This window comes from Cupressus sempervirens, chromosome 6, assembly GCF_028749045.1.
Source record: "Cupressus sempervirens isolate cs-2001-9-10 chromosome 6, ASM2874904v1, whole genome shotgun sequence".
Classification (NCBI taxonomy): domain Eukaryota; kingdom Viridiplantae; phylum Streptophyta; class Pinopsida; order Cupressales; family Cupressaceae; genus Cupressus; species Cupressus sempervirens.
Window position 1 is genome coordinate 85,743,333 of NC_143123.1, and position 19,117 is coordinate 85,762,449.

A 19,117-nucleotide genomic window follows, 5' to 3' on the forward strand; every position below is an offset into this window, starting at 1 on the left:
ATCCCATCGTGCTACAAAACCCTCCTTGTACACGTGTCTTGTGATCTTTAATACACAAGGCACAATGTACAACCACTAACTTCTCTACTTTCTCAAAGGTATGTATGTTTCTTTTAAGAGAGTAAATGAAGCTATAAGTAGACTAGTTCCTCTTAGAAGCTGAAGAACTAGATACCTAAGATAACATCATAACTCAAATGACTAGTATGAGAATCATAAAATTGAAATTGAAATACATGACTAAAAGATTAGTGTAAAAGTGAAATTGGAATCTCAAAGTGAAAAGTAAAGCTTTTAAAGTAGAACATGAGAACTTAGATAGGAGACAGATGGCTAGTGTGGTAGTTGTTGATTTGGGTTCATGAGAATTCCACCACAAAATAGGATCCTCTTGTGCCATTGTTATTATGTCAGCCTTAGCTTTAGTTGGATAGCCCCTAAGAGTAGCAAATTTGGTCCACTCAGTGCAAACCTTCCCTATTGTCTCAATGTCATACATCTTATCAATGCACTTGAAGAATTCTTCCTTCACCAAAAATTCAAATTTTAAAATTAGTAAATTAACAAATTAAATAAGTGCAAGTGTACTAACTTCTAACTTTCAAGTGCGAGTGCACTAAATTCAAAATTGATATTAGATTACCTCATCATCATTCAGTGGTGTATCTCTCCCAGGCCTAGGCATGTACCACTTTGGATTCAATGCATAAGCAATCATATGTAAGGGAGTGTTGAGATTGCCCCATCTACGCTGAATAATAGGCCAAATGTGTTCAATGTAAAATGCTAAACTCAAGTCTCTCTCTCGCACAACTGCCCTCATCTAGCCAAGCATAGCATCAATGCACTCATACACCTCTCTAAGAGTAGTTGCATCTGCATCCCCATATTTGATGACTTGGAAAACTGGAGTGATGAAAGAGAATGCATTTTGCATCACTCCAAAATACATCACTCTATACTATCTCCTTCACCCTCAACCCCTGCTCTGTCCTAGATCCATCCCACCTATCCCACTCATCCATCATAACCATGAGTTGCAATGACCCCTACAACTCAATCTTTCTCTCCAAAAGAATGAAGTAGGATACATATCGAGTCTCAACTAGTTTCAGGAACTCTTTCCTTGCAAAGCTTCTGAAAAGGGCATGTGATGTGTGGTGATTGCAGATAAACAGTTGCACATCTCTAGCATTGCTCCCTACTCCCTTAATCTAGGGAATCTTCCCCATGTCCTTTAGTGCATTGTTAATGGCATGCACACAACATGGAGTCCACCAAATATGTCTGTAAGTTGTCTCAACAAGTCTCCTTGCAACTCTACACATAGATGTCGCATCTGTCACTACTTTATATTTTGTGACCCAACCTCCTCAATAGCATCCCGAAGTATATGAAACTAAAAATCAGCATTCTTTCGATGCTCTGAACAATCAATAGGCCTGAGAAAAAATGGCCCCTCTATGCATATAATGATGATATTGATAAGTGGACAGTTCCTAATGTTCGTCCACCCAACCATGATGATGTTGCAACCATACTCCTCCCAAACATGACTCAAGCTCTCCTTCTCTAAAGCAATCTTGGCATACTCTTTATCCAAGATTGTAGTCCACAATTTGTGCTCACTTTTGGCACAAATGATGGTCCTCCTCCCCTTGCCACCAACTACATCATCTCCTTATAATAAGGAGACTATGTCACATGAAAAGGTATGCCATTGGAAAAAAGAAATTTACCAATGCCCTCCTCTTATCTCAACTCTCAAGCGAGCATTAAATAAATCAGCAATGGGATTACTTGCATATGACACCTTTCTTTTCCCCTTGTTGGATTGTGCTTCAGGCATAACATTGGATGTAGAAGGACCCGAGACTGCCCCTACAAATGATGTAGTTGTAGGTCTCTGCTATGGTCTACCCGTAGGACTAGGAATAGAATAACATGGTTGCCTCTACTCATAAGCCTATTGAAGACTATGAACCTATTGCCTACCACTCAAGGTGCTAGGTACCTCAACTACCAAGTCATCTGGAACACCCCAAAGATTGGTGAACTCAATTTTCTAATGCAATTTATTTGATTTCGTCAAAAACTTGCATGGGCCCACACCTTTTCCTATCCAAAAGAGGAAATGAGCATTCACTCTAGTGATGCTCCCAAACCATTTTCTCTTACAAATGTTACATTTCCACTTCCTTGTACCACCACACTGTAATTGTTCGTGCAATTATCCTTGTTGAAAATTGTTAGAGAGTAGATTTAGGGTCATAACTACCCCTAGCCCACTTTGCCAAAAAAGTGGAGGGTCAATCTATAGTTGGAGGACAAGGTGGCCAATTATCTTTTGAATCTAAATCAATTTCTTCATTCTCTTCATCATGCCCAACCTTAAGGTTATAGTATTATTGGCTGCTATCACTATGAGAATGGACCTCTAAATCCATCTCATAATAATTGTAATTTGACCCACTTGAGTCATGACCATGTGAGCTCATTTTGACACTGCATTTCACAAAATGAAAAAAAATATAAAATAAATACATACTTTCAGCCTATGTCCTTCAAAATCATAATTTTTTGAAGTAAAATTAAAGCAATAAAAATTTGAAATTGAAACAAAAAACATCTACTAGAATCTAGAAATGAAATTCAACTGAGAACAAAAAGTTACAAACTAGAAACAAAAAAAAATGATCTTGACTTGAACACTAAAAAAAAAAAAACAAAAACCCTACCTTTTGCTTCACAAAATCTCTTGAACAAACTAAAAAATCTTGCTTCTCCACTTCTTGCTCCTTACTCTTTGCCTTCCACACACACTCCACTCAAATAGTCACCCTACAATGAGTTCTTAACTCTTCTTTCTGTTGTTGCAAAAATTAGAAAACCATGAGATGAATAGAAATGAGAAAACATAGAGATTTAATGGGCTTTCAACCTCTAAATGGGCCCCACATACTCTAGGATTAGCAATAGCAAAAAAAAATATATATATATATATATATATAAACCTTTTAAAACAAAAAAAACAAAAAAATCGCCCTTTCTTAAATGTCGTTAAGGGGGGCGACCGATCATCCCCTACTTGGTCAAGGGACGCATCCCCGTCCCCAAGTCCCCAAACAAGGACACGGGGACATCCCCCTCCCAGCAGCAACTTGGTGGCCTCGTTGGGGACGTGGGAACATCGTCCCTCCGTCCTGGGTGCATCCTTGTCTCAGGTGCGACACCCAAAAACAGCCGGAATGCGTTACTTAGTATCTGATAATGTTTTGGAAGACACCCCCTTCAATTATAGATGATTCTCTACATACACAAGATATGCTTCTAAGAACAATGCTCGTGTCTTGTCCCATTTGTGGCATGAGCGTCCATAGCGAGATGGATTTAAGCCAGATGGATTTAAGCCAATACAATATAGAGTCAAAACAATGGGTTGTATGAAAAGGATTTTTCTTGCCTGATATTCAAGGAATCCTGACTCTCTGAAGAACTGGATCATTTTCCTGTTATAGCAATCGACAAATCTGAGGTTGAGAACAATAAATGCTTTGACAAAATTCCTTATGGTATAGAGCACCTGACTGGTGAGAATACATTTGAGGGACATCATCTTACGGGCATTCACCAGACCAAGCCCTCTGCTAATAAAACCCTAGACAAATAATCCAAGCTGCAGATCGCCTGGAAGAGAGCAAAATGCTTGGAAAACAAAGACATAAACACCAAACCTTGTACCACAAAGTGCAAGGAAACCATAGTTCGAGTGTGGGCAAAATAAATTCTTGCAAATTACATGACACAATTGCAGTAAGAAATAAAGACTAGAAGAACATGCCTGCACACAAAGTTTGAACAAGATACAATGATCAAAGACCAAAAGAAAGGACCACCTGTAAGAACAAACAACAAAACAAGCAATCTGCAACAAGCAAAACCAAAAAGATTCAGCCATAAAAGATCATTTCCTTGAAGATTCTATTCCCTCACAATTCTTGACAACAAAAAATCCACAGAAAAACCCTTAAATAGGTCAATTCAAAAACAATTTCATGCAAAAGGCACAACTCTAGAAATAATTCAAACAGACCTTTACATCCACGCAGCAGATGTAAAATCCTTAAGCCTAAACAAGCAAAAATGCTTGCCTATTCCAAATGAAAACAGGCTTCGAAAAAGTTGAGGACTTAAATTAAAGATAGAACACATTGGTTTTATAATCAACAGAGGTGGTGTATTATCCAGCAAAATAGCAGTTGGAAAGAGACAGCCACAGATCCCATCTCAATCCTCTAGGAAAACCCTCCAAATCCAATCTGATCTCATTCGTTTGGCACATAATTCTCCAAAGATTTTGGATACAAAATTAAAATGCAAGTTGCTGTTGAATAGTTTAGTATAAAATATTTAAAAAAGGAGTTGAGCATGAGACAGTCAACATGGGCTGTGCTCACCGTATAAAAGTCTATCAGCCAAATATTGTATCAGAGTTTGGGGGCTTTGCCATCAAGACCCACATTGAAACTTGTACATGTGTGCATCAAAAGCTGGGCAACTTACCACTAGCAAGCATATTTGGTTTAAATTTTGAAAAAATTCAATCACTGTATACTCTCACCCAAACCATTCTGAGATCTTAGCAATCAGAAAGTGCAAGAATTTGTGCATGAATATGGGGTTATCATCTAGATTAACAAATATTCCTGTTTAGTACATTAACAACCAAAACCTTAACAATCAAGGGAATATTTATTATTAACCAAAAAAAAATGATGAAATGAATCATGAATAATTTTATTATTCAACTTACAATGGAAATGGGAGGTAGACAAGTAGACATATCCAAATCTTCTATATGCTTTAATATAAATAATGTACATTCATTTCTGCACAAAATGAATATCTTCTGCATAAAAGGGGCATGTTAATTAAATTAATCCCTTAAGAGTTTCTAATCACAGCCTCCCAAGAAATAGATTTAGATAAATTACAAATTCATTCTTCTCTCAAGACAGAATCTCTTTGCAACCCTGCACCTGCCATCCGATGGACCAACGCCCACAGCAGACTAGTTCAACAAGATGTCTATAAGATTCCATCTAAAGGAATAAAGCTTTGAATAGAAGAAGTAGAATGAGCTCAAATATTAAGCAAATATCGTCACCATGTTATTTTCTTTTTTTCCGACCCTTTCCTAGCTGTCCAGACTTGAAAGCAGATTCTTGCTCTTGTAGGAAAGCCATTGCTTTCCTGTACTTCTCTGCTCTCTCTTCTTCTGCCACAGCCCTCTCCTGTGCCTTCACTTCTTGCAAAAAGCAATTATCCTTGCGTAACTCACGAGCAGCACCCTTTGCTTCTTGCTTAATTTGGCGCTGCAATTTCTTTCTCTGTGCCCTTTCTCTGTCAGGGTCGTAATCTCTCCCATGCACAAAACTGTCCCAAAATTCAAAAATAAGTGTTTAACCCTAGACACCATTAAGTGTCAATACCATGAATGATGAATCAAAAATAACAATTTACATTGCAACTAAAAGACAAGAAATTCCTACATGCGCATACAAGGCATTGACAAATTCTATGTGAAAGATTAGTCTTTTTCCTGAAACATTTCTATTGATAGTGCAACCTATTGACCCTGGAAGAATTTCATTAAAAAACAAGCTACTTTGTGGAATATAAACAACAGTAAAAGGATAATACAGTACTTTTCTTCAAATCTTGGATTGAATTGCTTTATAGGCACTGGCTTCTGCATTCGCATTCTTAATGGCTGTCGTACCATATGATGCTCCTCAATTTTTTCACTTATTAGATGAGCAATGCCAGTAATTAATGTTTGGAGAGTCTCTGGCATATTATTCTCTTTAGCCACTTCATGTAATAGAGGTACAAATGTTGCAAATACTTCAGGAAAAGAGGCAATATCATGATAAATGTTTACAAAACCTCTCACTGTTTCTATAACAGAATAAATAATGCCAATCCTGCAATTTACATGCAAAAGAACTGAAAGTTAGTTTTTTATGGAACATACAGACTCCTCCACCTTCTAGTTGTAACCATTGGGAATGTTATTAGCCTCAGTTATTGAATGATTTTTCAGAATGATTTGTGGGCATATGCATAATAGGAAAAATGAACTAACCTATATGTATCAGATTCAAAAAGGGGTGAATTATCATCAGCCTCCATGATTGATGTGAAATCCAATGGAGGAGGTAAATCTGATACCCTACTAGAAATACAAAGCCACGGCCTGAGTCCTGAATGCTCCAACATAAAAGTAGGCAACTGATGCTCACAACCAGAGAAGAAAGGTGAGCCAAATATACTAGCTGCATCATGCGTGGCAAGCAATGTGATATTGTAAACTTTATTTTAAAACCTAGCAAAAGTTCAATAGAAATACAATGACTGATTGTCATTTATCACAGATATCCCTTCGAAAGGCATAGATTACATGTACCTGTAAGTTCTTAAATTAATGTGCATTTCAGTAAAGCAAAATGATTACTGCAGCATGAATCTACATCTTACTTTAAGTTCAGCCCTATTAGCCAGGGTTTTAGAAGCTACTGCTGATATCAATAGAGCATGCAAAAAGTTGATAGCCTCCGGACAAAACCTTCGAGCTTCTCTGGTTACCTGCATCACATCACATTTTGAGATATTTGCAACAAAATTCGGTGTTTAAGATATTATAGTTGTCTATCTTTGATAGACAAGAAGTGACTGCAGCTGTATTCCTTGTTCCCTGGCCTAATCATGTATTTTCTGTCCCTGTGGAACTCATTATTGTATATTTAAATTAATCATATTACCTAATATTTAATTTTTATATTATTAAGTTATTTAACCATTTTAGTTTAAAATATTTTGCCTATAAATAATTTTTAGCTTGCTTATAATCTTTAGACAACAAATTTACAATCAAGGCATACATATGTTAGCTATTAGTTATTTTTCAAGATAGAAACCTCCCTTCTGTTTCCCTGCAACGAGTTGAATAGCCAAAAAAGTGAATTGTATAGCATTGGACCACATTGACTCTGCATTCTTTGTGCTTGATAGGAGCCCTTGCAAATCCTTTCACTTACAAATGACTTTTATTGCCACTCAAAAACCATCAATGATCTGTGATATTTGAACCCTTACTTCAGAAATGCAGTCCATAGAATATGTCTATTAGTATGCAATAATACTCACCGATAGGAGCATTGAACATAAGAAAGTTCCAACAGCAATGTCCCGTCCACAATTGACAGGGCACCGCATAAGACTTTCTGACATTAACAGAATGGCAGGAGTCATAACAACGTGTCGAAAATCAGAGGACGGAAATATCAGTGACCAAATTCGCAATAATAATAACATCTTTGTAGATGGCCAGCAGCTGCTCTTATCTGTAAACAAAAAATGAAAATTATTATTAATCTCCATGATATAAGAAGTTAATCTCTATTTGACATACAAATTGTCTCTCGTGTTTTACAAAATTTTAATAATTAACAAATATATTGCAGCCAGCACATATTTACAAAAGAAATTACATAAACCTCGGTTACTAAGATCCTCAGTCATCTGATTCCGAATGTGGATGAGACGTTGCCGTGCACAAATGGCTGCATAATATGGTATTTCTAAGCTGATCTCCATTAGAGGCTGAACCAGTAAATATAACTTATTTAATTTTAGGGGTTTTTCATCTGCAAGAACAGCAAAATACTGCAAGAGGACACCATAGAACACCTGCACATAGAATGAGTTTTTTGGTGACAAGGTTAGCATGTCTACTTTTCCCATGCACTACAGATTCCAAATGCAAAGAAAAATTTATATAATACCCATCACTATGACTGCTGGCTTTGAAAACAAAAGGAGAAAAATCATTAGTGTCCAAAAACAACCAAAACCAATCAATGGGATTTAATGGGAAAATCAATATCAAAATCAGGAAAAAGATGCCTAAAGCATGTGGCTAGACATCCAGCCTCTGAAACTTAACAAATAAAGTTTATGAATGAAAGTAAACTCTGCAGTGAATGTAAGCCAAAAAAATGTTAAAATCTCCAAGGATTTCTAAACTTCCAAACTATAATGAAGGACAAAGACATGAATTACATGGAAATATTTGGAGAAAATTCAAACCCACTTGCATAAATTGAAAGCGTGCAAAAAGTAAAAATGATAACCTTACTTGCATCTTATGACGATTCTCTGCAGCGAGGCTAATAGCATTGCATACTCGAACACGACGAATGGCCTCAATTATCTGATCATCTGATCGATTATGCAACAGAGACCTTAACTCTCTCAAACTATTTGGAGCTTTTATAACGAAGGGTAGAGTTTCCATTTTATCAGCAGAGACTATCTGTTGAGCTATGACATTTACTTTTTTCACCTTGTGTGATTTTTGGCTTTGGGTTTCCATTTCAGTGTTATTCTTTATGGATTTCTTCAATTCTTCTGCACTCAAATGATTTAACATCTCTACTTTTTTCTCACTGCAATCATACTCATCACCACACTGCTCCCAATCTTGTTCATTTAGTCCTCCTTCTGAGTCACTACCATCTTCGCCACCCTCATCAGCTTCTTCCGAAGCAGAACTACCATCATCTGATTCATTGTCCTCACTATCCTCTCCATTTCTTTCAAGAACCTCATCCACCCAACCTTTCTTGTCCAATTCTTGATCTGAAAAGAAAGAGTCGCCAAGATCATCACCAGATAGCAGTTTTCTCATTTTTTGTGCTCTTCCTGTAGTGTCATTCTTATTTTTCTCATCATTGTCGTCATCATCAGAATCCTCATTGTCTAGCATTCTTTTATTACGCTCTTTCTAGAAAAGCCAGGCATACTAGAAATCAGTCAGCTACAAGCCAATTAAATCAAATAAACAAACAGTTTACTATTTTTCAGAGTTTTCCAAAAGATTCAATTTCAATTACAAACCCCAAAAATACAATTTTAGCTATTAAAAAACATTGATGACAGATTATACCTCTAATGCTTCAAGTCTTTCTCTCTCATCCTGTGCAATTTCTTCAGGAGTTTTTGTCCTTTCAGAAGCATGTCCACGAATATCTAAAACCATCTCCCTTACAAGTTTGTCATAGTCATCAGGTTTGTCCTAGACACCAGATACACATGAGATCAGCATGTAGATAGTAAAATGCATATACTTGCCCAAATTTAAATGAGACATTGATAATAGAGCACATCAACATACTAGCAGAACAGAGATAGATTTTGGGTCAAGAAACAATAGCAAAAAGAAGGTAGCCATACCAATAATGCATGCACTGATGAGGAAAAATACATTGGTTTGCACATTTTGAAAAAAATATACGTTAAACTTGAATTTCATTTAACTAAACCCTCATCACAAGCATTTTGTCACTTGATCTTCCTTTCAGCCAAGAATATATACTGCACAAAAATGAAGCTAGAGTATTTTCGTATGCAGTCATGAAATGTTTTCTATCAAAATTATACTATATGCTGCTCCACTGTTTGAAATTCCACAGTTCCACGGAGTTTCCTGATGAACATGGTGTGGGGTCAAGTTTTGGAGATAGGGAGATCAAGGGCCTAAACTTAAAGACAGCAAAGGGATGGCAGTGGAGCAGTGGTGGGATGGCAGTGCTGATAGACAAATTGAGGTGAATTGACATCTTGAAGCCAAAATAAACAACATAACATCTCTGCAAGTGACCCATGTAAGGAAAATTATTTTTTGTGATGTTAAAGGTTGCAACTAGCATGCAATGCCATGTGCCATACAGGAAGCAACCTAATGGCATCCATGGCACCCTAAGAGAACAGGGTCTTTCCGGTGAGATGCCCCAGTGGAACATTGTGAAATTCAAAATAGTCATAAATGTAGAGCTTCTAGTTCTAACTATCACCTACACAATATGAAACAGAACAAGTTCAAGTAGTAAAACTTCACTGCTTTAATAGAATGAAGACCAATGTTCAAATCCCTAGAAGTAAATCTAAAATTATATATAATAAAATGTATAAAATGTTGAATGTTAAACTGTGTAAAATACCACATCCAATTCTTTTTGTGGCATATCACAACATATGAGAACAGGTACAATTTCTAAGTGTTTTCGATGTTAGAGATACTACTCAATTTTGACATCTAAGCTGGAGGGCATCCCACGAGAGAATATTAACCAATCAAAAACACTATTATCTACAAGAATATATATTTATAAAATGTCTGTTCACAAGAATTCATTAAACTATAATTACAAATTTTTATAAGCATTTGGGTACAACACTCACCTTTGAGGATTCCGTTTTCTCTATGAGAGAAAAATTTCTTTCATCTTTGAACCCCTTAGAACTATCCTTATTCAGTAAGTCTTTTAGCCTACCCTTATGAGGACGCATTAGAGAAAGTAATCCCTCAGATTGAGTCAAAGCAGTAAAATCTTTATCCAACTTCTCCTTGAGATCTTCGTCTTCTTCCTTTTCTTTAGCTTTTTGGGCCTGGAAACATTATGAATGATTATTGATTATGAGAAATTGTTATCATGATGTAAGAGTAGTTCAGAATGAATTGCATGAGAACATCATTGCAGAAACAATAAGGTAGCTCAGAAAAACTGAAGATAATAATGTCAAAAGCCCTAAACTTCAAACATGCAATATTCATATAAAAATCATTAATACACACCCACCATTTTTTATATTCCTAGTAAACATAAAAATGCTTATTTCTAAACCTTAAATGACCTCAACTCAAATTAGGGCAGACATCAATGCCACAAAAATTTCATGCTAAGACATGGCAAATCATGGCGGTTTCCTTAATGTTATGTAAACTTCCATCCTTTAGAAATTGCATGTACTTAAAATCTGAATAACGAGGAAAAAAAACTATGTAAAAGAATCTTTAGTTATGAGTCATCTGCTTACCTTATAGAATTTACTTTTAGCAATAATCTCCTCCATGATTTCCTTTTTAGATTTGTGTTTCTGCAAATAAATGCATAAAACTTTAGAAACAGATATCAGGATCAAGTAAGATGACATAGCATAATATAAATTGAAAATTTATTAAGTGTGAACAAATAAGAATATATACTATGAGAAAACGAAATTAAGCTCCATCAGTAACTCAAAGAAAAAACCATTAATGAAACAACTCTTTTACACTCAGAAAGCTGCTCTTTTCCATGTCCATGACCATTTCAGGAACTCCTTGGATCACTCCACTATAAGTAATATCTTTCTGGACTTTTTCTCAATTAGGTCCACCCCTATTGTCTTTCTTTGTCTATCTCTGTGTTTAACTGCTATCAATAGCATACTGTCTAGTTCTCTCTTGTAAGTGACTAAATGTCATAAACCTACTCTAGTCATTTGTGGATATGACAATAACCTTGCTACAAGAAGACATTTTCTGCTTGGCAGAAAAAGCTATATTTGTAATATATACGAGGGCCTGTGCCTATCATGTCCCCACCAAAAATCAAAAATGGAAAGTTGCAGCGACATTTAAACTGGATTCCAGATTGTTTGCTTATACAGATAACAGCAATTTAAATAAGAAAGTAATTTAATATTGATTGAAGGGAATAATGATCACTAAATAAAGAAAACACTTCAAAACAGCAATAAAAGATAACGCTCAAGAGCAGTGACTAAATAAGAAGACAGAGATGACAAAGAGTTGTGAGTTCTCCCTTATAATCGAAGATATAAAAGGGAGAAGAAATCATTTGAAATAGCACATCAAAGAAGATAAATCAGCATTCAAGCTTATTAAAATTATGAGTTAAGAAATATATATATATATATCACACAGCAGTTGCATATCTATCAGACATTGTGGTATAAACATAATGCATTATCATATATTTTATAATCTTCGATAACTCATATATGTCTTCATCTCATAAGAAGCAGGATGCATATTCTATTTCTTATTAAGTATGATTAATAATGAAGTAGGAATGTATAAATAATGTGGATGAAGACTCCTTAAAGCTTATAGTGAATCTCTGTCCCATTATGAAGTGGAGGTCAGGCATATGAGGAGGTAAAGTAGCATTAAGGTCCATTCAAGTAGTGGTAACCCCAGGGGGGGGAGGCTAATTGCAGGTACCATTAACAAGCTCCTGGATTTGATGGATAAGCTCAATGTGCCTTCTATGATTTCCTAGGTGCTTCCTAATGAGGATGGATTCTTCCAAAAAGCATTAAGGGAAGCTCATGTGCATTAGAAGTATTATAATAAAAATGTTTATTTATCTCTTGATAACTAACCTAGTTGCAGGCTCTAAATCAAGATCATTCCTCCAAGCCTCATTTAAGAAATATAGGGCAAATTAATTTAACTCCTAATAGGGAACATTTATTAAGCCCCTGCCTCAAGACATCAGACATATTATTTGACCTTATAAACAGAATCGTGAAAGCACAAATCTTTATCCAGAATAAATTAGCAAACCAACAATTGATTTTATCAAATAATTGTGATTTAACGAGGGAAAAATCAGGCTAGCGTAATGCTTTTTGAGAAAGAAGAGAAAAAATCATGCAGCAGGCATAAAGTTGGGACTGTTACACTGTTCAATTGGATAAAAATCATAGTTTGTCAGAAGGAAATTGCCAAAATATCATTACATCCAATTTCATAAAATTTTGGGAAAAGCTCTGAAGCCCAAGAAATCGCTATTTTACACAATTTTTCCTACTATGATCTGAATTTTTGAAGACTCACCTGGCAACAACTTGAGCGTAAATATGCCCCCTTATGACACTGCCATCACTAAATTGAAAGGGGTTGTTACACAAGGTTGCATGGGAATGGGGGTACTTGAGTACTTTAGGGTAAGGGAATGGGTACGAGTTCGGGTGTTTTTCAACATGGGACAGGTATACTTGGGTATGTCAAGCTTATTTCTAAAATATATTATATAATTTAATATTTATAGAAAATATGAAAGTATGAGTCATGACAATGGTTTTTCAAAACAAGAATAGTGATAAAGTTTGCAGATTGTAATGTATTGTTTTCAGTTTCAGATTTGTATTATGTTTGCAAACAGTAGTAATAATATATGATAAATGTTACCGACAAAAAAAATATATATATATATATGATAAATGTTTAGATGCTTAACAAAGAAGGCAAACTTTAAACATGAACAACAAGATCATAAATTATGTAACAATGACCAATTGCAAATGGTAAACTTCTGACTTGAACAGTGATATAGTTTAGTATTAATCAGTAAAGTATCAAAGTTTCAATGTGATTACGTATTTAATTAAGCTTGATAAACAAGCTGATTCACAAATAAAAAGCCAAAACAAAAATCAGAAATCTTAATCAAGGTCCTTAGCAATGATGCTCTCCACTGAGTACCCATACTTAGGGTGCATGTACATGGTATTTGGATACTTGGGTATGTGTCCTAGGGGTGTGGGTATGCGTACCCATGCAACCTAGGGATTGTATCACAAGGTAGTTCAACTATGCAGAAGAGCTATTCACACTACAGTCAGTACAAATACATATGCACACAAATTATAACTTGTTGAATAATTGGTTTTTAATTGAATTAGATATAAAGCAATTGTATACATACAATGAGCAATTCATAAATTGCAGGCAAAAGATTGTAAATGAGACAGTTTGGCATGACTAATTGATTGGAACAAAATACAGTTAGGTAATGGAAATAGAAGAATGACTAAAATCCAAACTTCAAGCACAAGATTATCTCTCTATCACATAATGATCATTTTCAACATTTCCTGCATTCTAACTTCTAAATAAATAAATCCTCTTCATCAAGAGACTTGACGCATAGGAAAGGATTTTATAAAAACTTGATTTGTCAAAATATGTCCATCCCTTAGTGTTACAAGATTCAAGAAGAGTTGGCAGATTAACGGATTTCCGGATGATTTATTGATTAACAGAGGAACAAATGTGTTCCTTATAAAGAATTACAAGGACGTTGTTTCTAAAAGAAACAACGTAGACTGAAGACGGAATTAGAAACAAAACTAGAGACAGGATAGGAAACATTCCTATCTGGACTGAAGAAAAAAGAGACGGGATAGGAAACATTCCTATCTAGACTGAAAGACAGACTACAGACAAGTAGTTGACTATTATAGAAAGTATAAGATATTATCTTAATACCCTCCCTTAATGGTCAACGTACGGATGTTGGAACATTCTGTGATAATTGAGACCCTCCTTGGATCTACAGAATGCTAAAACCAAGAAGCTTTGCCAGAAAAGTACTATGACTCAAAATAGATTACAAAACTTCGTTTTTGTGGAAAAAACGGTAAAACCCAGAATCTCACGCAACCTTGCGTATTACAGACAACATGAAATGATTTTTGAGGAGAAAATCAACAAACCCAGAATCTCACACAACCTTGCGTATTACAGACAACTTGAAATAATTTTTGAGGAGAAAATCAACAAACCCATAAAAATAGAAACAGATTCAGAAGGTGAAAAATGCAGCTTCGCCTTGATCAGGACCCGGAGAAGTCGGACACTGCGTAACACCCAGAACAAGTTGATCGGTGTTTCGATATTCGAAGTTTGCGATGATGCGCTGCTTCCAAGTTCCATAATTGCGACCATTGAATTTGGAATTATGTTCGAGCAGAATATTTGCCAGAGATGCCATGGCACGTTTTTCAATGAAAAACTGTGAAAATCTGTGAAGGCACGTTCTTCGAGGCAAAAATATGAAAGACTCAAAAGAATCAGAGAATGACCCAGACGAGAGCTCGAAAAACCCAGAAGGAATCTACTGTCGTTTTCTGGATCCGCTGGCTCAAAAATCGAGGCACCCAGAAAAAACGGACGACAACCCAATTGAGCTCTCAAAAAACCCACCAAGAATTTGCAAACAAAATATTTTTTCGACCCCAAAAATTAGGGTTTCGAAAAAAAAGGGCCCTGGCTGAAAAAGGCTTGAAAAAACTTCAGATTTCTTGATAAAAATGGCAGATTTTTTTCCAGGGAGAGCGCAAATGATGAAGAATGCAAACAAAACGAACTAATCCTTGACCCTACAATCGCGATTTTGATGTCAAATGAGCTGGAAAATATATGGACGCGAGTTGCTTCAAACGCATGTGATTTGGATGCAATTTGCAGAAAAAAATTGCGAGCTTTCCCAAAGATACAGGCACGGATTTTGCAGATCAGGAGGCTGCAAAAAAGAGACGACTGTCGTGGTGTGTAGATAATTTCAAAAGAAATTATAAATTTTTCGAAAAATTCCTTATCATGGCTCTAATACCATGTTACAAGATTCAAGAAGAGTTGGCAGATTAACGAATTTCCGGATGATTCATTGATTAACAGAGGAACAAATGTGTTCCTTATAAAGAATTACAAGGACGTTTCTAAAAGAAAGAACGTAGACTGAATATGGAATTAGAAACAAAACTAGAGACAGGATAGGAAACATTCCTATCCGGACTGAAGAAAAAAAAGACGGGATAGGAAACATTCCTATCTAGACTGAAAGACGGACTACAGACAAGTAGTTGACTATTATAGAAAGTATAAGATATTATCTTAATACTTAGAACTACCTTATCTTTTCTCACATCTCATGGCTAATGAAACATTCAGTCTAGTTATCTACAGTAAATAACTTCACAAGATGATTGAGGAACTAATTAGAACTCCCATATCAAGGACAAGGATTTGGGTTACTCACACACAATTCCATTTTATAAAAGCCATTGTTCTGAAGATTGATGTTTAGTTGTAATTGAAGTTCTAAACCAAACCTCTATATCCAGATTCTATCAGTAGGTTATTCAGATTATGGTTCCCATTACAAGTATGTCCATACTGGCAAGCAATTCTCTAAGATTGGAGGATAAAAAGCACAACGCAAGATCTTCACATTTGTGCTTCCAGCTTTCAAGGAACTCAAGATCTGTTAAAAAGGATATCAACAATTCTACTGATTGAAACTTAGAGTATTAATTAAGCTTCTTCAAGATGATGAAATGATGGTTAATAACTCCCACCCAGAATTAAAACTATACCTTCTATAGTTGCAACAGTTTCAGGCAAAAAGAGAAAATAACAGAGTAGAAGTATGTTATATGAGTGTTCTGGATTATTTTTTCCATCAGATACCTCAAAGCATCTTTATCCAAAAAAAATCCAGACTTTACATTGGAAATATAATGTGATAGTCTTGTCTTTTCCAAAAATATGGACAATGACCCCTAAAATTGTCCAATTGTGTTTGGTGTTTCAAGGGGTAATTTAATTTTTTACCATAAGTCAATCAATAGAAAACCATTTATGAAAAAGTATTGCAGTATTTTCAAGAATTTTATATATGGACACATTTACCTTGCTGTGCCTTACAAATGTTTGCAAATTCACAAGACAATATTGTGATGTTTCATCCTTAATAACGGAATCATTTTGCCAAGACGATAGTAGCCTTTGCAAACAGAAAAAAGGTGGTGTTCTTTATTTATTTACTGTACTGTATGCTAAACTTTTTTCTGGTAAGATTAACAAAATTCTATATTTTCATGCAATTGGATGAACAGATTCAAGAGGCAATTTCTCACTCACATGAGCTAAAATTCTGACAATTCGCTCAGATTGTCCTTGTTGAGGACCCTTGGAGCATCATACTTGGATTTAAAACAGCATATAGAGAATTCTCTATTTGGGATCAAAACCACAGTTCACACTTCTGCATCTTCAACACAGAAGTTCTCCAATGCGTAACAAGAAATAAATTTTCATAGATTCTTCTAATAATTCAGAGAGCTCCACTCACTGCCCCCTTTCTATGTTGAAACTAGAGCCCAGAAAACTATGAAATAATCAGCAATAAGAAAGAGATAAAACTGAAACAAAGAACACCAGAAATATCCTGGGAAAACCCTTCGAAAATGATGGAAAAAACCCAGCCACACAACACAAAATATCTTTATTGATAATGAAATGTTCAAGTGTACAAAGCCTATCGCTTGATGCGATATATATAACAATAGGAGAGAGTCTTCACGTTATAACTGAAGGTCTCTTGAGATTCCTATAACTCCTATGGTTAATTACAACTCATCGAATATTCATGCCTCAATGCATGAGAATGACACATGTCATTTACATTTAATATTACAATTAAACATAAGTGTCATTTTCAGCTGAATGTAACAATAACGGTAGTAATGTTCATATTTTCAAAGATAAAGATCTCTATCGCAGCTACTATCTTCAACACTCACTCTTAGCCAGAGAGAGATCTTTAGCACACAAGACTGCAACCAAAATGTTAATGATAAAATCTTACAATATATTCTATAAGATTCATGAAAACCTGTAACAATCACATTCATGGAATCACTCAACATGAAACCTTGTAACAATTAATGACATTCATGGAATCACTCAACATGAAAAATTTGTAAGACTCACAGCTAAGCCTTTAATCACGGAATCTCTCAACGTGAACTGTCATGGAATCTCTCAACATGACATTCAACTCCCATCACGGAATCTCTCAACGTGAACTGTCATGGAATCTCTCAACATGACATTCAACTCCCATCACGGAATCTCTCAACGTGATGACATCATGGACTCTCTCAACATGATGTTCACTATTACATAGTGAAAGAATTATCATAGCTGATCTTACAATTTCATTGTTGATTTCACATGAATGGAAATAGACATAACAAAACAAGACTTAATTCCATTCAAGTCTCAAATTTAATAAATCCCACAAGCATCACAAGCATCTATGAGAGTGATAGGGATTCCACAAGTACTCCCTCTTAATTATGAAGCCTCCCTCTGAAGCTAAAATCTCCTAAATCTTGATGCATCCTGCAATCAAGAAGGATAAATAAAATCAACCCATCAAAAATGTTTAAGGTAAACAACAAAAAAACCTCGGGATTTCCACATATTTAAACTTTAGAACAATCCAACACAACTACAACTTTGTCCAAGATGACAATAAATGTCCTTACAAGTTCCAAAGATTAATCATACTATCATGGTCATCACATTTAGGCTTCAACTTATATTCATATGAAAACAATCATAGCTTAATGAAATTACCCAAATAATATTTTCCAAGAAAATTATTGCTAGACAAAACTAACCGACCATATACTCTTCTTGAAGCAATGTCATTACAATACATACTACACAATACAGTAACTTACGCACCTCAGATAGTCGTAACAGAAGAGTGATGACAACAACAAATGATGAATGATCTTCTTCCATAACAAAATGATTATGAGACGTCAGTTACAAGATATAATCATGCAAGTGCAATCTGAATATGCATTCAAAATAATTTACCTATCACATATATAGAGTAATATGAGGCAAAGACAGAGACACATGAGGCTTAATCTTAAATAAGAGAGATGCAACACACAGCAATCAATAATATAAATCGAAGCCTTCACTTCCATAACGTATTGCATAAAATAAACAAACTCATCGATCAAGAATGGTAGAGGGATAAAAAAGAAGAGCATCCAGAATGCGGAGGTCTTGAGCAAGAGAGCAGTTCGATCCATGATGGTGTGTTTTCCTGCTTTGACCACCTGTGATTTTCCATACCCATCAAGTAGTCATACTATTAAGCAGACATGCTTGCACACCAAATAACAGAGCACGATAAATGCAGATCCCGACAAGAATAATGTGGATAAACCCACATTAAGTGTGTTCAAGAATCTACTACTCTCCTACGGTCAAGTCTGCTGCCATATCAGCCCAATATTCGAGCGACAATCTCACCAGTTCCCGCTCCCAAAGATAGTTGCTCATCGTTACAGACACACTAACTTATGCTCCAAAGAACACTACTATCCAACATCCGTCAAAGCTCGACCCTAAAAATAATACTGACGAAAGTAGACCAGGAGACATTTGCATGATAAACACTTAACGATAGATACGACCTATAAATTATATGAACCGATTTTTAAAGAAAGAAATTCCAAGAAAAACTTCTGAATAAACCAACATATATACAAAGCCGCGACATATGTAGAGCAATCCAAAAATATATGAGAGGAAACAGATCGCAAGATC

General features: G+C 35.4%; 1 protein-coding gene and 1 long non-coding RNA gene across 2 annotated transcripts in view; both read right to left on the reverse strand.

Moving 5' to 3' along the window:
- Positions 1 to 4,838: 4,838 nt before the first annotated feature.
- The window catches only part of LOC149551296 (uncharacterized), an 82,929-nt gene continuing 68,650 nt past the window's right edge, over positions 4,839 to 19,117 (reverse strand). The window contains exons 5-14 of the mRNA XM_089786852.1: positions 10,942 to 11,001; positions 10,306 to 10,512; positions 9,011 to 9,139; positions 8,201 to 8,848; positions 7,560 to 7,752; positions 7,210 to 7,406; positions 6,541 to 6,648; positions 6,149 to 6,294; positions 5,709 to 5,987; positions 4,839 to 5,436 (exon numbers count right to left, since the gene is read on the reverse strand). Coding sequence (XP_089642978.1) covers positions 5,172 to 5,436; positions 5,709 to 5,987; positions 6,149 to 6,294; positions 6,541 to 6,648; positions 7,210 to 7,406; positions 7,560 to 7,752; positions 8,201 to 8,848; positions 9,011 to 9,139; positions 10,306 to 10,512; positions 10,942 to 11,001 — 2,232 coding nt within the window. The 3' untranslated portion in view covers positions 4,839 to 5,171. The remainder of the gene's footprint in view (positions 5,437 to 5,708; positions 5,988 to 6,148; positions 6,295 to 6,540; positions 6,649 to 7,209; positions 7,407 to 7,559; positions 7,753 to 8,200; positions 8,849 to 9,010; positions 9,140 to 10,305; positions 10,513 to 10,941; positions 11,002 to 19,117) is intronic.
- LOC149551297 (uncharacterized) lies at positions 17,127 to 17,567 on the reverse strand. The gene is made up of 2 exons (XR_016352723.1): positions 17,474 to 17,567; positions 17,127 to 17,316 (listed from the first exon to the last, which is right to left on the reverse strand). It is a non-coding gene; the product is annotated as an uncharacterized LOC149551297 (long non-coding RNA).